This window comes from Rhinatrema bivittatum, chromosome 14 (assembly GCF_901001135.1).
Source record: "Rhinatrema bivittatum chromosome 14, aRhiBiv1.1, whole genome shotgun sequence".
Lineage (NCBI taxonomy): Eukaryota > Metazoa > Chordata > Amphibia > Gymnophiona > Rhinatrematidae > Rhinatrema > Rhinatrema bivittatum.
Genome location: NC_042628.1, coordinates 41,962,299 through 41,988,159, shown reverse-complemented (window position 1 = coordinate 41,988,159; position 25,861 = coordinate 41,962,299). Strand labels below are relative to the sequence as shown.

Sequence of the window (25,861 nt, the reverse complement as noted above, 5' to 3'; positions counted from 1 at the left end):
TTGAGTAACAGGCAGCTAGTGTACAGTGTACAAATGTAATATCCATCCTCTTACTCAGAGTACACTAGTCTAGTCTTGCAGTTAAAAAAACAAATAATTGAATTGAGTTTTAGAAGAGTTCCACATTTTGTGCCCGGTAGGTCTATAACATTTCCTTCAAAGTTACTGTTTTTGACTCTTGTTAGTCATATTGAGAGAGCGCGTCCCAGATATTATGTATTCTTGTATATGACTAGTGAAAAGTGCATGCATGTGATACGTGAGCCTGCTGGGGAAATACATAGCTGTTACCTCAAGAACTTCAGAATAGAATTTTCACTATTATGGAAAGTAAGTGCTGCTGCTTTATTCTAAGCATATTTATCCGTGATAGAGCCACACAAAGTTACATAAATGTTGTGAGTTGTTAGAGGATCATCTAGAGCTGTGATGACATTCTTTGGTATGACACACAGAAACATACTGGCAGAAAAAGGTCATATGGCCTATCCACCCAACTAATTTAGCTTTACAATCCCCATCACTGCCTGAGAAATGCAACCGTCAAGGGTTTTGTGAGGCCCATGAAGCCATGTCCTGATGAGCTACAGGGTGGCCCACTGACTGCTGTTCACTGCTATTTTTTCTCTTCTGTGCAAAAGAAGTGAACTAGGAGGCAGAGAATGCTGCCACCCTTAGGGGAGAGGATGCTAAGTGCCTCTCCAATTGTGCTTTTGTCTGATTCTGTTTCTAGTCTAATAGTTTCCGTATTTAGGTTTTTGGCAAATCTAACATTTTAGTGAATTGTAGAGTTTTGTCAACCATTTTGCTGGGTAGTGATATTTCTTGCAAAGTTTACTTGCATTGCATCAAGCTGAGTCTGTGGATTCAACCTTTTCTTTTCAGCAGCAAATCTACTTCATTAAAATCTCCTTAAGCTTCACTTCATTAAATTTTGTTTCAAGATGTCAACAAATCAGGCCAACTGCTAAAAATAATGTAGCTAATTATGGGTCATCCTAAATACTTCTACTTCTGCCTTGAGGCAGGACACGTAGCTGTTTGCATCATTTTCTTAAGAATGTTGCCTCCTGCTGTCTAAATCCATCAGGAAAAACTCTATGCCTACCTGCCGAAAGAGGATAAACCCTTCAGAGATCATCTTCACAGTCTCTGGAGGGAAGAAGTTTCTGCCATTGGCTAATATGTGTCTCCGTTGTACAGATTTAGGATGCATATTTGTCAAGTTCCACAAACTATGGTTTGTTGTCAGTGACATAGAACTCACTGGAATAGATGGGAGAAGGGTGTAAAATATAGGGGCAAACACTAGGTAGTTGTGAATGAAGCTCATGGTACCATATCCCAGTAGAGGCTGGTTCTGATTGAACTGAAAGCTCAAGAGAAGGTTTAAAAAAACTAAAAGGTAAGCCCAGCTTTGTGTATCTCTCAAAGACTACTGAAGCTGGCAGTCTAGACCACCAAAGTTGTGTGTGTTATTTTTTTTTCTTCAGCTGTGATGGCTTACTATGAGGCTAGGGCCTCGAGTGAAGACTCCTCTTGTTCCCATAGTTAGAGACTTTTTCAAAGGGTTCTAAGCTTGGGTTCAAGTGGATGACTGCCCAGCATCAGGACACAGCTATGATGATTCTTCATTCTTTTTGGTGCATGATGCTGATGGATTCAGAGCATGGGATGTGGTCATCCCATGCTCTGAAATGGCTATACCTGGAAGCTTGTTCACTTTACCATATTTAGCTCAAGTTAATATAAGAACACAAGAAAATGCCATACTGGGTCAGACCAAGGGTCCATCCAAGCCCAGCATCCTGTTTCCAACAGTGGCCAATCCAGGCCATAAGAACCTGGCAAGTACCCAAAAACTAAGTCTATTCCATGTTACCATTGCTAATGGCAGTGGCTATTCTCTAAGTGAACTTAATAGCAGGTAATGGACTTCTCCTCCAAGAACTTATCCAATCCTTTTTTAAACACAGCTATACTAACTGCACTAACCACATCCTCTGGCAACAAATTCCAGAGTTTAATTGTGGGATTGAGTAAAAAAGAACTTTCTCCGATTAGTTTTAAATGTGCCCCATGCTAACTTCATGGAGTGCCCCCTAGTCTTTCTACTATCCGAAAGAGTAAATAACCGATTCACATCTACCCGTTCTAGACCTCTCATGATTTTAAACATCTCTATCATATCCCCCCTCAGCCGTCTCTTCTCCAAGCTGAAAAGTCCTAACCTCTTTAGTCTTTCCTCATAGGGGAGTTGTTCCATTCCCCTTATCATTTTGGCAGCCCTTCTCTGTACCTTCTCCATCGCAATTATATCTTTTTTGAGATGCGGCGACCAGAATTGTACACAGTATTCAAGGTGTGGTCTCACCAAGGAGCGATACAGAGGCATTATGACATTTTCCGTTTTATTCACCATTCCCTTTCTAATAATTCCCAACATTGTTTGTTTGCTTTTTTGACTGCCGCAGCACACTGAACCAACGATTTCAATGTGTTATCCACTATGATGCCTAGATCTTTCTTGGGATGGAACCCAACATTGTGTAATTATAGCATGGGTTATTTTTCCCTATATGCATCACTTTGCACTTATCCACATTAAATTTCATCTGCCATTTGGATGCCCAGTTTTCCAGTCTCACAAGGTCTTCCTGCAATTTATCACAATCTGCTTGTGATTTAACTACTCTGAACAATTTTGTGTCATCTACAAATTTGATTATCTCATTCATCGTATTTCTTTCCAGATCATTTATAAATATATTGAAAAGTAAGGGTCCCAATACAGATCCCTGAGGCATTCCACTGTCCACTCCCTTCCACTGAGAAAATTGTCCATTTAATCCTACTCTCTGTTTCCTGTCTTTTAGCCAGTTTGCAATCCACGAAAGGACATCACTACCTATCCCATGACTTTTTACTTTTCCTAGAAGCCTCTCATGAGGAACTTTGTCAAACGCCTTCTGAAAGTCCAAGTATACTACATCTACCGGTTCACCTTTATCCACATGTTTATTAACTCCTTCAAAAAAGTGAAGCAGATTTGTGAGGCAAGACTTGCCTTGAGTAAAGCCATGCTGACTTTGTTCCATTAAACCATGCCTTTCTATATGTTCTGTGATTTTGATATTTAGAACATATGGACTCCTAGTGAAGGCAGGACCAGCTTCCTGTTGCCCTTCCTCAATTTTTCTTGTGTCTTTCAAGTCAGTTCTAAGGTATTTCCCAGTTTTCCCTTGGAAAAAGAGCACTATAGAGATAAACAAGGCTGCGAGTCTTCTTTCATCGTCCTGCAATTTTGTTTCAGAATTCCTTTAGATTTTAGGCATGTTGTCACTAGTTTTGATTGTTTCATTGATGCTGATATATCTGAGCACAGTCCAGTTTAATCAACTCAGAAACCTGTACTGTGACTATGGGCTTAATTACAGGCAGGTATTGAATCAAATATATTGCATGATTCCTGCATGGTCAGGAATCAGATTTCACCTTGAAACTTGGTTCCTTTAATTAGAAGAGCAGGAACAATAAGAATTACAGAGCTCTGAGAACACCTTTTTAGAGTCCTAAATAGTTTAGAATCAGATCTTTCTCTGTAGACACAAAGGACAAGGATCAGCCATGCAAGTGGTGACGACAGACAGCATGAGACAGAGCTTTTTCAGAGCTCAAAAACTGAGGTCTTTGAGCATGTGGACCTTCCGTGCAGTTGCAACACAAGTCTTCTCAGTCATTCTGTCACTAGTTTGAAAAGGACAGGTTTTTTTGGAACTCTTTCTAGCTGTTTGTAAGTTTTTTTTCCCTTTCCTTTTAATTTGTGTTTTTTTCTTTTTTCATTCATCTACTTAGAAAAACAATTTTATTTTCTGTAAATAAAAAATCGAGTTTGATTTAGCAGCAATCCTTTCCAAAATGACTGACAGCAAGCTGAGCTTCAAGAGAGGTCCCTGTTGCTCCTTTAAAATGTCTCTTCAGGTCAGCATGACTGATGCGTGCAGGGTCTTGGATTGTTCTACAATGTCTCTAACCTGTGCTGATATGCCTCTATGGGCCAGAAGATCAAGAAGCTACACATTGCAAGATTTTCTAGGGTCTCCACAGGCTTCCAGTGCAGCAATTAAGGTGAAACACTCTTTGGTGCTGAGGCTGTTACCTAAACCAATAAAGGTGCAGTCATCTTATGAGTGGCGCCATGACTGACAGTCTTGTCATAGGCGCCATTCACCCTCCAAAGACTGTGGAGGTAAGGCCAGTGCCTTGGAACTAAAGCAGACACCTCTGTGCCAACAGGCACTTCATCAGTGCAAGGCGAGTCCCTTTTGCAGACTCCCTTTTCAGGTCGGACAAATTGTCACCATGTGCAAGCAAACGCGTGGAGCCATCTTCAGTGCAAAGGTTTTTTCTCAATGCAGCAACTCTGCTTCTAGTGTAGAAAAATCAGAGTGCAGGTGGTTTGTTCTTAGCATTTTTGTTCCTAGCAATAAAATCTTTAATTCCATGAAATCTTTATTTCCATTATCTAAAAAATTGTACAGTATGAAATTATCTCATCGTTCTCATCTTTTACAGCAAAATTTATAAATGTTATATTACATAGGGTCCAAAAATGTGGTCCACATAAGTGAGACTATCAACTGCATTATATTGAGATCTACAGAGTATGGTACTTTTTAAATGTTGTGAAGTACATGGAGCAGATTTTTTATTAAGATCACCCTGAGGTAAAGTGTAAGGTGCAGAATGTCATAGATATCTTATAAGATTATACATGAGAAGAGACTGCTGAGGGGGGATTTGATAGAGGTGTTTAAAATCATGATGTCTAGAGCGGGTAAATGTGAATTGGTTATTTACTCTTTCGGATAATAGAAAGACTAGGGGGCACTCCATGAAGTTAGCATGTGGCACATTTAAAACCAATCGGAGAAAGTTCTTTTTTACTCAATGCACAATTAAACTTTGGAATTTGTTGCCAGGGGATGTGGTTAGTTCAGTTAGTGTAGCTGAGTTTAAAAAAGGATTGGATAAGTTCTTGGAGGGAGAAGTCCATTACCTGCTATTAATTAAGTTGTCTTGAAATAGCCACTGCTATTACTGGCAGCAGTAACATGGAATAGACTTAGTTTTTGGGAACTTGCCAAGTTCTTATGGCCTGGATTGGCCACTGTTGGAAACAGGATGCTGGGCTTGATGGACCCTTGGTCTGACCCAGTATGGCATCATATAATGTTCTTAAGGAGTGATATCTTACAAGCAATTATGTTTTATAGCTGCCAAGTTTATCCTTAGCTGTGGGGATAGGATTAAATGGGCAGATTGATCTTTGTCTTCCGTCAGCTACCATGTTATAAATGCAGCATCTGTTAACTACAGATTTGTAATTTGTATGTGTATACTCTGAGGCAGTGGTCTCCAACCCTGTCCTGGGGCCCACCAGCCAGTCTGGTTTTCAGGATGTCCACAATGAATATGCATGAGAGAAAATTTGCATGTTATGGGGGCAGTGCATGCAAATTTTCTCTCATGCATATTCATTGTGGTTATCCTGAAAACTGGTGGGTCCCTAGGACAGGGTTGGGGACCACTGTTCTGAAACATATGCAAACTCTATGCCATGATATTTGGGGACATGTATATTCTTCCCTTTTTTTTTTCATTTCAAAATTATCTGACAGATCTGGTTCCAGCAGCAAGTGCCGCTCTATTCACCTCTCCCTTCGTTTTTTAATCCAAGACCACTAGAGTTCTATTGTGATAGTGGCATATGCTGTTGCGTAGGAGCCGGACTGCTATTCTAGAAGTAGAAACCTGGAGAGCAAGAGCGACCTTGTTAAAGGTAGCTATGTTTAGGAGTTTCATTTAAATGCTTTAGATTAAAATCCCCTTTACAAGAAGTGAAAAAGTGGAAGTAGTATTGCTATGTTCAGAACACCGCAATTTCCGTTCCTGAAATATCAACAGGATTTGCTGTCGGAGGTGGGGCATAGCTTTAGCTGCATATCTTAAAGAAGACATGCTGCCTCCTTAGTTTGTAAAAAGCTTATGCTGTTCTTTATATTTGCAAATCTTGAAGTTCTGGAAATCTTTTGTCGTTATACCATGTATGTATGTTTCAGATATCTGGTTTGGTCCCTCTTGATGCAGTTCTTCGAAATGCAATCAGTGTTGCTAATTGTATTGACTCGTTATAAAATTACAATAAATTGACCATTCTTTGAACAGCATTAATTGGTGGACATTAAGATTTGGTCCCTTACCTTTTGACTGTTACCTGTAGTAAGCTTACAACATAATGGCTTTCTGTTTTTTTGTTTGTTTTTAAATAGTTCTAAAACTGGTTTTCTCTACTGCTTGTTTCTTGAGCACAATTCTTCCTGTAAATAAAAATGCTATTGCAGCATCTGATTACCCACAATTTGTGAAAGGAAGCACAAGATGAGCATTGACTCTACCCCCCCCCCCCCCCCCCATATTTTGTGTAATCTCAACCCGTACTGTTTCACATCTCTCAGTGCTTTCCCATCTGTTCCTTCTCACTGCACACAGTACAGTACTTCCTAACAGTTGTTTTTTGTGTGCTGAAGAACTGTATGTCTAATGCTCATGGCTCATGGAGCCAGGGCTGCACTTCAGGAAAAAAAATCAAGGCTCCAGGGGTGATCCGGGTAACTATAGACCAGTGAGCCTGACGTCAGTGCTGGGAAAAATAGTGGAAACTGTTCTCAAGATCAAAATCGTAGAGCTTATAGAAAGACATGATTTAATGGGACACAGTCAACATGGATTTACCCAAGGGAAGCCTTGCCTAACAAATCTGCTTCATTTTTTTGAAGGGGTTAATAAACATGTGGATAAAGGTGAACCGGTAGATGTAGTGTATTTGGATTTTCAGAAGGCATTTGACAAAGTCCGTCATGAGAGGCTTCTAAGAAAACTAAAAAGTCATGGGATAGGAGGCGATGTCCTTTCGTGGAGTACAAACTGGTTAAAATTTTCTCAGTGGAAAAGGATAAACAATGGAGTGCCTCAGGGATCTGTACTTGGACCAGTGCTTTTCAATATATATATAAACAAGCCGTTAAGCCCGTTAAAACGGGCTACATTACTTTTTTTTTTCAGTCCATTTTCAAGCACAACCCCTCCCACCTCCCCCTCTCTCCTCACCTTCCCCTCACCCTCCCTAACTATCACCCCCTAACTCTCACCAGAGTTCACAGCTCCTCCCCGCCTCCGCCCCTCACTCTCCCTCACCACCGAGTTCGCTGCTCCTTGCCGCCCCTCCCTCCCTCACCACCGAGTTCGCCGCCGCTCCTCGCTGTCGCCACCGCTGCTCCTCACCGCTGATAGAGCTCCTCGCCGTCGCCATGTTTTTTAACAGCTGACGCTCCGCTTGACCGACGTGCTCGCCCACAAATGCGCGGTAGAGCTGCTCTCTACTGCACATTTGCGGCATGTAGGTCAAGCTTCATTTATCTCGTTAGATGATCTGGAAAGGAATACGACGAGTGAGGTTATCAAATTTGCGGATGATACAAAATTATTTAGACTAGTTAAATCACAAGCGGATTGTGATACATTACAGGAGGACCTTGCAAGACCGGAAGATTGGGCATCCAAATGGCAGATGATATTTAATGTGGACAAGTGCAAGGTGTTGCATATAGGGAAAAATAACCCTTGCTGTAGTTACACGATGTTATGTTCCATATTGGGAGCTACCACCCAGGAAAAAGATCTAGGCATCATAGTGGATAATACTTTAAAATCGTCGGCTCAGTGTGCTGCAGCAGTCAAAAAAGCAAACAATGTTAGGAATTATTAGGAAGGGAATGGTTAATAAAACGGAAAATGTCATAATGCCTCTATTTCGCTCCATGGTGAGACCACACCTGGAATACTGTGTACAATTCTGGTCGCCGCATCTCAAAAAAGATATAGTTGTGATGGAGAAGGTACAGAGAAGGGCAACCAAAATGATAAAGGGGATGGAACAGTTCCCCTTTGAGGAAAGGCTAAAGAGGTTAGGGTTGTTCAGCTTGGAGAAGAGACGGCTGAGGGGGGGATATGATGGAGGTCTTTAAGATCATGAGAGGTCTTGAATGAGTAGATGTGAATTGGTTATTTATACTTCCAAATAATAGAAGGACTAGGGAGCATTCCATGAAGTTAGCAAGTAGCACATTTAAGACTAATCGAAGAAAATTCTTTTTCACTCAACGCACAATAAAGCTCTGGAATTTGTTGCCAGAGGATGTGGTTAGTGAGGTTAATGTAGCTGGGTTCAAAAAAGGTTTGGATACGTTCTTGGAGGAGAAGTCCATTAACGGCTATTAATCAAATTTACTTAGGGAATAGCCACTGCTATTAATTGCATCAGTAGCATGGGATCTTCTTAGTGTTTGGGTAATTGCCAGGTTCTTGTGGCTTGGTTTGGCCTCTGTTGGAAACAGGATGCTGGGCTTGATGGACCCTTGGTCTGACCCAGCATGGCAATTTATGTTCTTATGTTCAGTCTGGTTTTTTTTCCACAGTTTTTTCATTGCGTTGAGTGGAGCTCTTCAATTGTTTTAGATAGGTGTCTTGAAGTTTTAGAATACATTTTCTTTCATTTCAACCTTCCCCATGGCAGCAGTGCCTTGTTGCCTGCTACCATCGTTGCCATTTTGCATCCCTCTTTTTTCACTTCATCATAGCTACTTCCAGTTTCCCCAGCTTCAACGGCAGGGGGAATGAAGAAAAGTGGATCTATATACAGACAACCAACAAAGATTGAATTACATAGTCGGGGTAAACAAGCATGGGTGTAGTTTGCTTATTGCGGCAGTTACTACCCCTGTCTAAGCTAGATATTTCATTTAGATGCAGCTCCAACACTGCTCTCTACATTAATGGTGGGGGTGGAAGGGTAATAGAACCAAAAGGTTACTAAGAGCCAAGAGAAACAGATAAGTAAGAAAAAAAGTGTGAAACTGGATGGGCCGTTTGGTCGTCTTCTGCCGTCATTTCTATGTTTCTATGTTTCATCGATGCCCCCAGTGTCTGAGGGCCATGCCTGTCACAGACCACCACGATATATGTCCTCTGCCTGGGGGCATCACATGACATCTGGGGTTGTCGCAGGTGTGCCCAAATGACCCAGAAGGGCCGTTGTGCCCCACTCGACAAGATGGAGAAACTCTTTGGGTCGGGCACATCTGAGCTATCGACTTTGGCATTGGTGGCATAGATACTGATGGACCTTGGAGCTTCACAGATGGACACCACGCCATCAATATTGGTGGGACCGTTCGTTCTGCTCATGCCACCGGTGGATAAGTGCGCCAGAGACTGGCCATGCTTGGTCTCCTCCAGGTCAAGAAAGTTTGGTTCCTCATCTGCGACCTTGGCACTGAGGGAAGCCGAGGAAGCATCGGCACCGGTTGCCTTTGCACAGTGCCGGGCAAGGGAATCCACTGGCTCATGCCATGATGCCCCCCGAAGCTACCCTGTGGTGAGGAGCACCTATCCTGCAACAGTCTCCACCGGTCCTGGTGCCAGTCGCTGATCCACATCAGGGATCCGGGGACTGGCAGCGATTCCAAAACAGACAAGAACTGCATCAGTGCCCAGTATAACCTCGGATCAATGGATTCTGTCCATCATCCGTAAGGGGTACAAATTAAATTTATTTGGTGTCCCGCCACATTGTCCTCTGTGCCCATTTTGGCGGCCGGTAGTGCATCAGAAAGTACTGCTTGTGGAGCTCTCCACCCTCCTATCAGCCAGGGCAGTTGAGCCTGTTCCGCCAAGGCAGTGAGGACGGGGATTCTACTCCAGGTATTTCCTGATTGCAAAGAACAGGAGAACTCCGTCCCATCCTAGACCTAAGGGCCTTGAACAAGTTTCTAAAAATAAATAAAAGTTCAAGATGGTTTCCCTGGGCACCTTGATCCCCCTTCTGCAAAGTGGGGACTGGCTGTGCTCCCTCAATCTAAAGGATGTATACACCCATATTGAGATCTTCCCAGGTCACCGAAAGTACCTCCAATTCGTGGTGGAGAAACAGCACATCCAGTACAGTGTGTTTTATTTATTTATTTATTTTTAATTTTTATATACCGAAGTTCTAGTAGGGACTACAAATCACTCCGGTTTACATAAAACGAAGAACTGCTCAACAGATAGCGGAGCTTTACATGGAACCGTATAACATATGGAACAGTATAACTGGTTGACAATTTAACATAGTGCTAAATAAAGTGATAATATTTTAACTGGTAATAAATAAAGAAATATAATATTTTATATAAGAAGTATAACTATTTAACGTAGCAATAAATATAAGCAATGCCTAATATATATATGAAATAAAGTGAATTTTTGAGCTCACAGATAATTGTCCAGTTGCAGATTCTTAAAAGTAGTACTTTATACAGTGTCCATAGTTAAGGGATGGAAGTCTGTCAGTCATAGTAAGATTAAGCGTCTGGGAAAGCTTGTTGGAAGAGAAAAGTTTTCAGTCTTTTTTTTGAATTCTTGATAACTGGGTTCTAGTCTAAGATCTGGGGGAAGCGTGTTCCACTGGTGTGGGCCTGCTGAAGATAGCGCACGTTTGCTCAATGATGATTTTATTTGCGGAGCATGCAGTGTTCCTCTGTATGCGCTTCTGATTGGTCTGGAGGAAGTGTGCGGTTGGAGTTGAGAGCTTAATGTGATGGGGGCTAGATTGTTTGTCGCTTTGTGGATGATAGTGAGTACCTTATAGAGTATCCTTTGTTTAATGGGGAGCCAATGTAAGCTCCGAAGGATTGGGGTGATATGGTCTTTTTTGTTAGTGCTAGTTAGAATTCTAGCCGCTGAATTCTGAACCATCTGTAATGGCTTGATAGTGTTGGCGGGAATACCTAGTAGCAGGGAGTTGCAGTAGTCGAGCTTGGAAAGAATGATGGATTGCAGTACTAGCCTGAAGTCGGAGAAGTGAAGGAGGGGTTTAAGTTTTTTAAGGACTTGCAGTTTGTAAAAGCAGTCCTTTGTAGTATTGTTTACGAACTTTTTTAGGTTTAGATGATTATCTAGCCATGCTCCAAGGTCTCTGACGTCAGATGAGAACGAGTTGTTTGTGTTAGGTAGAGAAAGGCTGGAAGAGATTGTGCATGGATCCTGGGAGACAATGAGCATTTCGGTTTTATTAGCATTTAATACTAAGTTAAGGCTTGAGAGTAGGTTTTTGATGGGCTGTAGGCATTCGTTCCAGTACGTGATGGTTTTTTGAAGGGATTCTGTGATCGGAAGGAGGATTTGTATGTCGTCTGCATAGAGGTAATGGGTAAGCTTAAGGTTTGAGAGTAGATGGCAGAGAGGGAGGAGGTAGATATTGAAGAGGGTGGGTGAAAGTGATGATCCTTGTGGGACTCCTTGCTCTGTCAGGATTGGGTGCGATTCTTTGTTGTTTATCCTTACTTTGTAGTATCTGTTGCTTAAGAAGGAATGGAACCATCTAAGGGCTATGCCTTTGATCCCTATGTTGGCTAGTTGGTCTATTAGAGTAGAGTGTTTTACCGTATCAAATGCAGCGGAAAGATCCAAAAGAATGAGCAGGTAAGATTGCCTGTGTTGCCATTTGAGCTAGCTTCAGCACCACGTGTCTTCACAAAATGCCTAGCCGTGGAGGCGGCACACCTCCGCAGGCTAGGACTGCATGTCTTCCCTCCCTCTGGATGATTGGCTAGTCAGGAGCATGTCTCAGGCGTGGGCTATTCAGTCCATGAGCTTAATTATCCAGTTGTTGGAGTCACTAGGGTTTGTCATCAACTATGCAAAGTCATCGCAGTCTTTCACCTCAATTGAACTTTATAGGAGCCCTGCTAGACATGACTCGGGCAAGAGCCTTCCTACCTTGTTCACGGGCCGCCACCCTGGCGTCCATTGAAGCAGAGATCCAGAGGAGCCAGCAGGTGTCAGCACAACACCTGTTCAGGTTGTTGGATCAAATGGTTGCAACCCTCCATGTCACTCTTGGCATGTTTACACATGCACAGAGCCCAGTGGACCCTGAGGTCGCAATGGTGCCAGGCCACACAGAGCCTCCAGGCTTGCGTTAGTCACCCCGTCTCTCTGGGACTCTGGCCTGGTGGTGGGTACTCTCCAATCTGGAATGGGGATTTCTTTCCGGAGTTGTCCTACGCAAATTGTCCTAACTACGAATGCATCCACCCTGGCTGGGCAGCTCATGTAGTAGAGGGGTCTGTACCCCAGGGCCTCTGGTCCACCCACGAAAGCTGTTGCCAGATAAACTTCCTGGAGCTCAAGGCGATCAGATACACACTATGGGCTTTCAGAGATCGGCTGTCCAACAAATTTGTCCTGATCCAAACAGACAACCAGGCAGCAATGTGGTATGTCAACAAGCAGGGAGATATGGGATTGTACCTTCTGTGTCAAGGTGGTCCAGATTTGGTCATGGACCCTGTCCCACACGATGGTGCTCAAGGCAACGTATCTGCAGGTACAGAGAATGTGGCGGACAGACTGAGTTGTGCCTTCAGACCCCACAAATGGTCCCATGAAATCAATAGAATGACAGTTTCCCCCTATTCCTTTTGAGGGACTGCTCTTAGCTGCTGCAAGAGGTTCACCATGTCATGAACTGCCACCTGCTTGGCATAGGGAGAGCTAATGGAGAGGATGTAGGCTTCCTGCAACAGATGAGCAAATTTTAACTCTTAGCCATTTTTTATCACTTCTATGACCCACTGGTCTGTTGTGATTCTGGTCCACTCCTTGTAAAGTGGGCTAATCACACCCCCTGACAGTCAGAAGAAAAGAGTGGTCAAGGGTATCTCTGAGCATTCCACCCACCTCAATAAGGACTGAGTGCTGCCCGAGCTTTGCCTCTGTACTGCTGAAGGGCTTCTGTTCTGCAGATATCTCCTATAGTTTCTAAAATGCAAAAGGGCCACAAAGGATTTCTTCCCATCTTTGGCTTGTCCTCCTGCAACCTATCCCCTCTGGACTATTCCAGATGCTTCACCAATTGCTCTAAATCCTCCCTGAATAAGCTTGCCTTTGAACCCTAACTAAGACTTTGAGCATACATCCGCAGGCTTGTTTCTTAACTATAACCACTGCTTGGCTGAGACCGCTGACAACATAATTGCTGCATCATCTTAATCAAGCCACACCAAGCATCTACCATATAGGCTACTGCTGCTTCCAAGTGCTCCACCTGCTTTGTGGAGGATAATGAAGACATTTCCTTCGCCTGCAACTGCTGAACCCAGTGCAAACGAGCTCTCGGCCTAAAACTGTAGCAAAACTGCAAGAAATCCCTAAAGCAATATTTATTCAAGCAAGCTTTAAAAGGCCTATGTGAAGCATAATCACTCTAGTCCATCTTCTTTTTATCCCTCATCTCCTCAGCTATTCCCTCCCAGACTTTTATTTCTTATTTATATTGTACTAATTTTATTCTTATTTCCTTTCCCATTTTCATTTCTATTGTCTTTTTCATCTAACCCAGTATTTTACTGTGTGTTATATTCTAGTACTCATGTTTTTATTTATATTGTATTTTTACACACTTGATTGCGATTGTATTACTTGTAAAGCACCCCGAATGTTGGAGGGCATGGGTAATAAATTCTTTTAAATAAAAGAAATAAATACGGCAGTTGTATACCCAAGGCAGAAACCTAAAAAATCCAGTTTCTTACTGGTGGAAGGGAAAAGCCTTAACTGGAACTCTCAAGCCATCCATGACTGGTCCATTCTGTCCAGATCTGACTCTTCCTAAGGAAGTTTTGTTCCTAACTCTTCAAGCATGTGAAATTCAGAACCACGTCTCTTCCCTGAGAAATAGACGGTCCACCTTAGCGTTGTCCCCTTCGGTCACTGGCACCTCCTCCAAACCCAGGTCCAACTTGAATTCTGCCCCCCAGAGACCTATCCGGCAGACCAGTCTAGTCTTTGGAGATCTTAGGCTCCAATGGGGCCGCTGTGTCGCCCAGCACCCTACAGATGCTAGCCGATGCCTCCTTGCTAGTCATCTTGGCTATTTAGGAGGCCACGAGCCACTTTGCCACTGACCCTGGGTATGAGAGCACTTCTCTCCTGCTGTCTTTCCTGAATGCTGTAAAGCAGCAACTGATTTCCGAGGGTTCTCCGGGGAATCAAGGGCACTGGACCACCAGCTAATCAAAATCCCCTCCATGTCCAGGGACGAGACACACCAAGGGTCACCAACCCATCCATCTCAATCCGGGAGGATGGGCCCCCACCAGGGACCTAAACTCCTAGGAGGTAGCTCCTGTTGGTCTTTTGTGTGTTTCCACTCCAGACTTCAGATTCTATACCTCTACCATCTGCTGGAGTCAGAGAAATACTGAGGGGACTGCAAGTGGCACAGTAGGTTAAGTAGCAGTGTCAGTGAAGCTTTTCTTCTCTATCTCCATATGGTGGCAGGAAGGCTGAATCCAGGAGTTTGGATTGATCTGAACTGGAAAACATTGTCAAAAAGAGAGCAGATGGAGGGGGGAAAACTTTTCTCCTTCGATATAATGCCAACCTCAGTGTAACTTCTAATTCCAGGGATGGGATTTCAGAAAAAGATAATTTTCATTTCAGTAGAACCCATCATCCCGTTTTAATGGGCTTTATCAAGGTGGCAGCTCCTGAAAATGGGGAGGATTTTCAGGGCAGGACAAATCAAAGAAACACTCAAATGCCAGAGAAGGACTCTATAGATTTTAGCCAAGTGGGACCTAGATATCAGAAAATAGTTATAACATTTTCAAGTCTTCCTCATGTACCCTTTTGTGAGTTCCTAAATTCCAAAGTGGAATTTAGGAACTCACAAAAGTCTCTAGCGAGTTTAACATCTGCAGGGTAGCAATATCTTGCTTCTTGTACATGAAGCAATGATGTTTCCAGAGATTTATGCCTGTTTTCTAGTACCAAAAAAATCTGGTGTTTCCCTAGAGATTAAGCTTAGCATTTTCTACAGAGAAAAGTGAAGAAACCCTTTCTGCATTCAATTCAATTGCAGAGTAAAAAATTAGATTCCTTCCTGGCCTCAAGAAAGGCAGTTATCACAAGCTCTTGGATAGCACCTTTCCCTAGAATCTACTTACATTGATCTCTCTCTCCTGCAGTTTATTTAATGTAGTGACTATGATTTTGTTTCCATTTGCAGATTGTTTAAAAGTTTTTGCTCAGAATAACCCTGTACTCTGAACGTAACACAATTGTTTCCCCTTAGCCTGAAGGGATGCACATTTGTTTGATCCTTGCAAAGTTAGGTGATAAATTTGTGTTTATTCTAAGTCTGTTTCTGAATTTTTTGGAGACATAGCAAATCATCTTTTGTAGGGAAACAGAAATGGTATGTGGCACTGCATCTCAAACACTGCCTTTCTTTCCTAGGTGACATTTTAAGTAACCTGTTGCAGACTCCCAGTGCACTCAAACTGTTGAACCAGCCAATCCCCATTCTGGATGCGGAGGGAGAGTACGTTGGTTCACTGGCATTGGAGTGCTTGGCCCACCTCTTCAGCTGGATCCCTCTGTCCACCAGCATCACGCCATCCCTTCTTACTACCATATTCCATTTTGCTCGTTTTGGTTGTGATACTCGGGTCAGGAAAATGGCATCGTCAGTCAATGGTAGCAGCCAGAACTGCATATGGCAGCAGGAACGAGGCCGGCTTGGGGTTCTGGCCATGTCCTGCATCAATGAACTCATGTCCAAGAACTGTGTACCCATGGAGTTTGAGGAGTATTTGCTGAGAATGTTCCAGCAAACTTTCTATTTGCTGCAGAAAATCACTAAGGAGACAAATGCCCATACAGTGAAGAGTCGGCTAGAGGAGCTGGATGAAAGGTAAGACTATAATCCAAAGCAGAATGATAGCATAATAAGGTGTATAGTCGCTAAAATTGTTTCCGATCTCCATTAGCTTACGTTATTTGGTATGTCCATAATCCTTTTAAATTTCAGAGAGCTGAACTGCTAAGAGATGAAGGGACCAGAAGGTAAGTGTGCCCAGGTAAGAGTGCGTCGTTTAAGGGGTTTATGCTTTAAGTAGTGTTTGGTGTTCTAGGTCTTGCTCTTGTCTCCATCTTTCTACTCTCGACACCCTTCCTTTCGTCTCCCCATCCCCTTGCTATTTGACTGCAGGTATGAGGTGGTGAAGGAGCTGGATAAGGCACCTCATTTGGCTGTGGCAGTGAGCAGCAGAAGAGACACCATGAGGTAAAGGAATCCTGAATTCTTTTTCCAATCCGTGTCTTATCTTTTTCTCCTGTCTCAAGCAATAAAGAGAGAGAAAAAGGATAGTAGACTTGTGAAGGGTTAGAGCGGAGTCCATTTTGCTCAAGATACTGTATATAGTAATTGGGATGCGGATTGCATTGTGGTTTTTTGATGGTGGGATAACTAGCATAGTGAATTAAAATACTAACTATTTTTATTTTTTTTAGAGACTTGGATTCAGATCTGATTTAGGCATTCAGTATACCTAGTTTGATGTCTGCCCAGAACATCAGGAAAATGTGTGCACGTTGTGCATCTGTCAGCCCATCACTGAGTGTTGGTTCTGGAAAATCACTTAAACTGTGGTAGAAAAGAATGTTACTAGACACGAATAAAGTGAGGCATTGGGGTATTTGTAGTAGAAAAGGAAAGGGTGCTACAGGGCAGGATTGAAGTGGATTGGCAAAGCTAAGTGTGGGGGTCTCAGTACTGGAAAAGGCTGCTGCAAGGCAAACGTGAGATGTTTAAAGCTGTTGTATGTAGAATCGCACTGAGCGTTTACTCTTGCTAATTCTGTTAGTCCATCAGTTGGAAAAGCAGAGAGGTTTACCCAACTTCTAGGTTAAAAAAAAAAAAAAAAAAAAAACCAAAGCAGCTGACAGTTGTAACCTGGAGCTCTGGTACTTTCTTAGTATACAATTATTTTCTGTTCATTTACCAAGTTGTTATGTTTGCAGTCCCTTGTTGGTTGATCCCGAAGAATACTTCACCCTTCATGTGAGTTGATGGACTCTGCTGCTCAGTGTGCTCTGTTCTTATTCTTGACATTTTTCTTGATGTGGTTTGAGTATACCACCAGGTCTTAACTTATTTCTCAACAACACTAAGAAATTACTAGGAGAACGTGAGTGTACTTCTCTTCCTGGCCTGATTTGGTTCCACCTCCGCTATTTGTGAAATATTTTCTTGACAGATTTCTGCTGCTTCCACCAAGGATTTGGCCTCCCAGGCCAGTTTAGCTTTTCTTGTTAATGGTCCTGCTGACGTTGCTCTTGGTACGGAATACCTGTAATTTCATAGTTATTTCGGAACTGTTCTATTGCACAAGACGTACTTTTAATGTAAATTATAATATAATAGGAAACATTCCTGGAATATCAGAGATAATAGTGGGGGTTAGAATCAAATACTTAAAATGAACGACTTAAACATTTTTATGGTTGAAACAAGATACTTCAGAGTGTATGCTCCAAGTCGAATGTTATTTCTTGGATGGTTGAAAAACAGCTGAGGCCTGACCATATTCACCTAAATATTCCTTCTTGTGTCTTATTGTTTAATAAATCCTGTAGATGTTGCGTGCATCCTGAGGTCACACAATAGTGACCAGTTTTAGTGGGAAAACCGTCCCTGTGGAAGCAGAAGATGCTCTTGATGTATGTCATGTTCCTCTACTGCTGCTGCCCAGCCCTAATCCTGCTCTGCCTGGACACCAGGGACAGATGTAATAGAAACGATGAGATCACATCCGTGAACTTCAGAAGTCATCTCCGCTATGAAATAATTCCCTTGGTTAATTATCTCACACTCTCTGGACTTTTGAATTCCCTGGGGCAGAGCCTGGCTGCTGCGTTTCTCAGAAATAGTCCTTGCCTGTATAGTATCTGCCTTGGAAGATTTGGGCAGTCAGATGTGCATTTTAATCTTGAATTCAGTGTCAGGATACTCATCGTATCCTGCAGGCCTTTTGTTGAGAAAAGTTGAGAATTCTTTTACACAATAACTGGACTAATGTGGCAGTGTCACTGTTCCTCAGCTTTGGAGCTTAAGAACATTTTATTTTCCTGAGGTGGTGAAGGAAACTCCTGGAGCCCAAAGTCAAATATTCTGGGTAAAACTTCCCAGGCTGCTCCAAAAAGAGCAGTCCATGTAGTCCTGTGTTCAATGGCAAGTATGACAGCCTATGAGATCTCGCTCATCAAGCTACAGAGTTGTAATGTATAGTGGACCACGCAGCCTGGTCTAGCTGCTGCCTTTGGCTGAAATGGGATATTCCTTGTAGATACAAAAACTAGCTGAAGGGTTTTTATTTCCTCTGTTTGTTTTTGTGGCTCCTGTTTTTTTAAGCAGAGGTTGAATTGAGTGTGCAAAAGAAGAACCTCCACGCGATATGGTTGTGAACTACAGTGACGTCTGTACTTAAGGGCATCTGGCTGTAAGACCGTATTACTAGATACTTCAGTTATCGGTAGACTTGGTACCAGGAGATCAGTGAATTCATTTTCTTTTCATTTATTTGAGTTATAGATAGATATTTATTTTTAATCTCTTTGGGGGGAAAAAAAGTTTACTACATGGACAAAATGTATCAAATTAAACAATACTATGACCTTTTAACATATCATGTAAGTTCCACATCACATCATATAGACATTACAATGAATGGCCCAGAGGTCTACTTTTAAATTTCCCTATACATTTTCTGAGAGAGGGAAAAGAAGCCCAACCACCATTCTTATCTCCTTTAATTGCAGGGTATAATGATTCATACAATTTATACTCTGCTGCCATACACATTACTGCTAGTGCATGAGCCCACACACATCAAAATTCTCCAAAGCTAAATGCAAGTGTGTGTGACCCAAGATTGTTAAGGTCCAGACTTGTTCTCTCTAAAACAGAGCCAGACGGCGCTTTCTTTTTAGAAATATTTGTCCTTAATATATTGGAAAAACTGTACCAAAAAGACAAAACCAGAGTTTGAAGTTAGATTACCAGGGATAAACAGATCAAACAGAACATTTAGATTGGCACCCTGGAGGGAGAGTTAGGGAGCAAAAAAAGGGCCAGTAGTTTTTCTGTAAGGTTGTCGTCACCATATCTGAGTACTAGATAAACTGAGCTCTCATTGCTCTGTGGAGGATGTGGCCTGAACATATCACCTTTCCCATTATCTTCTTCTCATGGGTAATCCTTCAGATAGTGAGATGTTTTGACATTTCATCACGATCAGTTCCAGCTCTAAGAAGAAGCTACGTTCTATGTTGGTACATAAGCTAGGATGCAAGTGGGTGTCATCTGTGTTTTTTGTTTTGTTTTTTTTAAATTAGGGATTCACTGTGACCCTCTAGAGTTATCACTTTATAGGGGAGCATTATGGGGTTTTGATGGGGATGTTTGTGTGGGGGTTTTTTGTTTTTTAAGCAAAAATATACCGGTATCAATAGGTGTTTTATAGATAGTAAGTAGTGCTATTGCCTCTTAGCTTCCCTGTCCTGTGACTCTCGCTGCTCAGGGTGCCAGCTGTGTTCAGTCACAGCCATGGTGTTGAGCCCGACCTGGACCGCCATTTAGCATGGAATTCTTTTGTTTGCTTGCGTATGCCACCTGAAGGTGATAGGATTTTGTTATCTGAACGTTAAGTCCCTTTTGACTAGGTTGTCTTTTCTGCTATATTTCAGGTGTTAATGGAATGAAGGGTTGCCCAACATGTAGGTAATTGTTGCAGGGCTTTATATTTTAACTGTAACCTGCCTGTTGCATTTTCTTTCTTTTTATTTTTAATGCAAAGGGATTGTAAACTTTATATTTCATATCATTTATTTTTTTTGCATCCTTGTTTCTTCTATGATCATTTATTTCTTTTCCCTCTTTGATTTATTTTAGTTACGTGGAAAAGTTTACAGACTTCCTGCGCCTCTTTGTGAGTGTACACCTGAGGAGGATTGAGTGCAACTCCCAGTTCCCAGTGGTTGAATTTCTGGCACTGCTTTTCAAATACACTTTTCACCAGGTAAACAGACATCTTTACCCATTTTAAGAAAGTTCTTCTGCCTTTTTATCTTGAAATCATAACATTTCCAACAGTATTTTTCTGTGAAATGCCACTGCCTCCTGTTACCAACTGAGGCTTTACAGCGTTCTCTACTGCTCCTCCACAACCTCGGGGCATCTGCCACGCTAGGCTCCCCCTCGGGCATTGTCTCCACCCCCAGGCTGACATCTTGGGGTGCAAGGGGGATAGGAGCGTGATGCCAGAGGCTTGAATCATCTTGCCGCCTCCTGTTACCAGCTGAGGTTTGACAGCGTTCCCTGCAGCTCCTCCACGACCTCGGAACACCTGCTGCACTAGGCTCCTCCCCCCCCCACCCCGCTGACATCATCTTGGGGAGCGAGGGGGATAGAAGCACGGGCATGATGCTGGAGGCGCACCGTGCGCCAAAGGAGCGTACACAAGGAGCAGGCTCCTTTGTGTGCCCCTTAGTGTCGCACCTTTAGATGAAAGCATTTTAAGGTTCCCACCTCCCTCCCTTGAATTTTGGATGTTACATGTAAGTGTTATTATGGCTCATCTTTTATGTTAACCCTATTAGCACTATATTAAACAAAAGAAGACATGGGACTTTATTAGCTTAAAACAAAAAAGGCAGAGATCTTTCTAAATTAATAGGGATTTGACAAAGTTTTGTGCCTACCTGTCTTGTCTTGTCCATTCTTCTAATTAATGCGCAGTTGATTGTCAAAAAAATTCCAGTGATTAATGATATGTTAGATGATTTTCATCCTACCTTAATGTGTATTACAGAAACATGGTTAAAAACTTATAACTCAAGTGTTAGCAAGTCAAATTGGTAATTCACTTTGAGACTTTTTCAATAACAAGAACAAATCACAAGGGTGGTGGTTTGATGTTAATAGCCAAAGATTTAAGCCTAAATCATATCTCAATTTCTATTGCCCTCACCATTTGAAGTAGCCTTTTTCAAATCAAAAGCACTTCAGGTATGCCTAGTTTACTGCTCCCGGGTCTTTTAGATCATAATAGCTTTCTTCTTATTGAATTACTAGCAAATAATTTAGATAGACTCCCCGTCGATAATTTTAGGTGATTTCAATCTGCATGTAGATACCCAACCATGTTCCTTTGCATGTGAATCATTTCTTGACATTTTGTCTGCGTTAGGCTGGGAACAGATTGTAACAAATTCTACTCACAAGGCTGGACATAACCCTCGACCTGTTATTTCCCTGTACGTACCTGGATCAGTCCAAAGCATGGGTTATGCCTCCCTTCCAGCAGGCGGAGACAGAGAAAAACTTGAAAGGCACCCTCGTTTAACCTGGTGTGCCTCCTGCATCCCTTCAGTATTTCTCTGTCTCCAGCAGATGGAGGTGGGGTTAGGCTATCACTAAAATTTAACTAGCTATAAGTTCTGAATCAAGCAAGTTTAAAAAAAAACAAAAAACAAAAAAAAAAAAACAGTTCTTCTGCTGAGAAGTTTTCTCTATCCTTCCAGGGGGGTTGTTAGATCCTGCGGGGTCATCCTCTCTGGTGGCAGGTTAAAGGAGCTGGGGTTGGTAACCCCACGGGGCTCCAGGCAGATAAGAAGCAGGGTAAGTGATTACTGGTGCTCCAGACCCTCTTATCCTGGGCTGCTTTGGCTTTGAAAAAAAAAAAATTCTTTTTTGGTTAGTTACGATCCAGGACCCCCCTACCCATCGGAATCGCCGCATATTGGACTAATTTTGCTGCTTTTTTTCGCGCTTTTTTGGGCCGTTTTTCTCCCCTCATTATGCCGCAGCCATCTTTGTGTGTAGCATGTGGTGAATCCATTGTGCGGCTTTCTAGAACTGAGATTTGCTCCCGATGCTTACCTGATGGGGAAGGCAGCTCCTTTTCAGGGTCTGCAGCATTGCCCAAGCCTCGAGGGGCTTCCAAATGCCCTGCTCAGCGAGATTTCAGTGCTGATCCCTTTTCCCTCAGTGCAGGGTCAGCAGCCATCTTAAGCACATGTGCAGCAGCTCAGGCTGATGCTACGAGGGAGGGGCTGTTTCTTCCAGCCCTGTCACCGGTCCCTGCCAGTCCTGTTGATTGTTTGATCAGGACCAGGATTTTTTCCAAGGGGGATAGGATGTTGATCCTGATTCTTTTTCTTTAGATTTTGTCCTCCTTATGCACAAAGCATTTTTGGCCTCTGCAAGCTACTGCTTTGCCTGTGAGACCTGTGCAGGGACTGGCTCCCAAGGTAGCCAAGCGCACGGACTGACCCACATCTTTACAGGTAGTCAAGTTAAAAGGCGCTGTGGCTTTAGATGGCTCTGCCGCCCCGGTGGTGCCAGGACATGTGGCAGCTGATGCAGGGGCCTCTCTGACCCCTCCCGCGGCGGGGGGGGGGGGGGATTGGATGAGGATCAGGGGAAACAGAATCCCCTGGATGGCGATGACCTTAAGGTGGTCTACCTGTTTCAGAGAGAGGAATTAGAGCCTCTCATTCCTGCAGTTCTTTCAGAGCTCGGGGTGGAGCTCCGCCGCAGGACTCGGTGGACCCATTCCTACCGGGATTTCGAATGCAGACCCGGGTTTTTCCGGTCCATGCCATGCTGCAGCAGCTGATGACCAGGGAGTGGGATGCTCTGGATGCTGGTCTGTGGGTTGGACGAGCCATGGATAAGCTTTATCCCTTAGTGGATGATTTTTTGGATCTATTGCGGTCTCCTAAGGTGGACACTTTGGTTTCGGCGATTGCCAAAAAGAACCTTGATCCCGGTAGCAGGCTCGACTGCTCTCAAGGGCCTGCAGGACCGCAAGCTGGAAGTGCTGCTCAAACGCATTTTTGAGGTGTTGGCCCTGGTATCTGGGGATTGGTGTGTAGCAGTTATATGCTGCGTGCGAGCCTGCACTGGGTACAGCAATTGCTCACGTCTCGTGATGATCTCCCTCTGGCAGAGTCTGTGCAGGCGCAGCATTTGGAAGCTGCAGTGGCATATGGGGCGGATGCATTATATGACCTGATCCGCACTTCTCGTACTCTGTCGTCGTCTGTGTCGGCAAGAAGGCTTTTGTGTCTCCGGAACTGGGCAGCTGGTGGGTGCTAAGTATAATCAAACGAGGCTACGCTTTGGAATTTGCTCGTCCTCTTAAGAGACTTCTACCTAATATCTCCTTGTGGCCCACAAGTCAAAAATGCAGATTTTGTCAGACTCTCGAGTGCCTAGTGGCTCTGGGAGCGGTGAAGCCAGTCTTCCCCAGGGCACTGGGAGAAAGGGAGGTACTCCATTTACTTTGTATTTCCAAAGAAAGCGGGGTCCTTCCGGCCAATTTTGGACCTCAAGCTGGTAAACAAGTCTCTCAAGGTGCCACACTTTCGTATGAGGGGTCCCTGCGATCCGTCATCATGGCGGTACGCAAGGGGGAATTCCTGGCCTCTCTGGATCTGATGGAAGCCTACTTGCACATTCCCATAAGCGAAGATCATCAAAAGTTTTTTTTTTCGATTTATGATCCTGGGAATGATTTACCAATTCTACGCACTACCCTTTGGGCTTGTGACCATGCCCCGGACGTTCACGAAGGAGGTCATGGTGGTTGTGACGGCACTTCTCCGGAGGCAAGGCCTGCTTTTTCACCCATTCCTGGACAATTGGCTTATCAGGGCAAAGTCCAGGGATGGCTGTGTGGAAGCGGTCCACAAGGTGACCACTCTTCTGGAATCCCTCGGTTGAGTCATCAATCAGGCCAAGAGCAACCTAGTTCCCTCTCAGTCATTGGAATTTCTGGGAGCCAGGTTCGACACGGCAGTCAGGAAAGCTTTTTTTCTTCCGCCTGACCGGAGAAACAAACTGATGGGCCAAGTTCAGCACTTGTTGGATCTTCCCTTGCCCAAGGCCTGGGACTACCTTCAGGTGCTCGGTTCGATGGCATCCACTCTGGAGGTTCCTTGGGCTTTCGCTCATATGAGATCGTTACAACGAGCATTATTTTCCCGGTGGGATCCCAAGTCAGAGAATTTTCAATTCCTTCTACCACTCACCGATCATGCCAAGTCCAATCTTGGGTGGTGGCTTTACCCGCACAACCTGTCTTCAGGAATGGATCTGGAGATTCCGAGATGGACAGTGGTGACTATGGAAGCCAGCCTCTCCAGCTGGAGAGCTGTCTGCCAATATCATTCTGTGCAGGGCAGTTGGTCACTGGAGGAGTCCGGATGGTCAATCAATTGCCTAGAGACCAGAGCGGTTCGCTTGGCTTTGCAACACTTCCTTCCACACTTACGCCATCAGGCGGTTCGCATCCTCTCTGACAATGCGACGACGGTGGCCTATATCAATCGTCAAGGAGGCACCAGAAGCCAAGCTGTAGCCGAGGCAGAATGGCTCATGGATTGGGCAGAGCAAAATCTGGCTATAATAGCGGCCTCTCACATCGCCAGGAAGGACAACATACAAGCGGACTTTCTAAGTCGCAGGCGCATAGATCCCAGAGAGTGGGAGTTCTCAGACTGGGCAGTGGATCTCATTTCTCGCAGATGGGGGACTCCTCATCTGGACTTGATGGCAATGCGGGACAATGCCAGGGCTCCTCGCTTCTTCAGTTGCAGGAGAGATCACAGCGCAGAGGGGGTCGATTCACTAGTGCTTCCCTGGCCAACATCAATTCTCCTGTATGTGTTCCCTCCTTGGTCTCTAGCGGACAAGGTACTTCGCAGGATAGAGGGGTCCACCTAGGGAGGGTAAACCTGGTAGCTCCAGAGTGGCCCCGACGTCCGTGGTTTGCGGATCTAATCAATCTGGCCATGGAAGGACCTCTGTAACTCGGACATCTTCCACATCTTCTCCGTCAAGGTCCTATATATTTCAACCAGGCAGCCCGCTTTTGTCTAGCAGCCTGGCTTTTGAAAGGAGGAGATTGAGAAATAGAGGATATTCTGAGGCAGTTATCACTACATTGCTGCTAACCAGAAAGGCGTCTTCCTCTCTCTCTTATAGTAGAGTGTGGAGAGGGTTTTAGACATGGTGTTGGGAGCAAGAAATCCAGATGTTAAGTTTGTTGCAAAATGGTTTGGCCAAGGGCTTGTCCTTTATTATTATTATTTAATAATTATTTAGTTATTCTTTATCTGCTTTGTTTGCTTGTTAAATTTTCTTTATTTGCTTTATCTCCCTGTTAAATCTCTCTTCCCCTGTTTTGCTCTCCCAGTTACGATACCCTGTTGCAATGTAACTTTCTCTACTTGTTCTATGTAAACCGATGTGATATCATGCGTTGAATGTCTGTAAATAAATAAATCCCTTCGGGTGCAGGTAGCGGCCCTAGGCAATCTGGTTGGTAGCTCAGTGGCATCACATCCTGATATGGTACGTTTCCTCAGAGGAGTAAGACATTTGAAGCCCCCCCCATCCATCCGATATGTCCGTTATGGAGTCTTAATTTGGTTCTTCACGGATTGTGTGACCTGCTGTAGAGCAGCAGGACTTCCCCCTGAAAGTGTTTTTGGTGGCCATATGCTTAGCTCACAGAAATTTTGGAATTGCAAGCGCTTTCCTGTAGGGAACTCTTCTTGAGAATGTCTGACTCGGGGGGGGGTGTTTCTCTTCGAATGGTACCGTCATTCTTGCCCAAAGTGGTATCTTCCTTTCATTTAAGCCAGTCAGTTGAGCTTCCAGAGTTTCCTGATTTAGCAAACACTGTACAACACGCTCATGAGCTTCATAGGCTAGATGTTAGACGTGCTTTGCTGCATTATTTGGAAGTCACAAATTCTTTCCCGGTCCCAGGAGAGGTCAAAAGACTTCTAATACGATTGCTCGATTTGTTGAAAGAAGCCATTTCGTCTGCATACCTTTGTA

The 25,861-nt window shown here is 43.7% G+C and overlaps 1 protein-coding gene across 5 annotated transcripts in view; it reads left to right on the top strand.

Moving 5' to 3' along the window:
- Positions 1–25,861, top strand: part of XPO6 (exportin 6) — a 205,463-nt gene that overhangs the window by 66,835 nt on the left and 112,767 nt on the right. For 3 of the 5 annotated variants that reach the window (XM_029576103.1, XM_029576102.1, XM_029576104.1), the window contains exons 7-9: positions 15,406–15,862; positions 16,160–16,234; positions 19,901–20,027. In XM_029576103.1, coding sequence (XP_029431963.1) covers positions 15,406–15,862; positions 16,160–16,234; positions 19,901–20,027 — 659 coding nt within the window. The remainder of the gene's footprint in view (positions 1–15,405; positions 15,863–16,159; positions 16,235–19,900; positions 20,028–25,861) is intronic. The other 2 variants (XM_029576106.1, XM_029576105.1) reach the window with 1 other exon arrangement.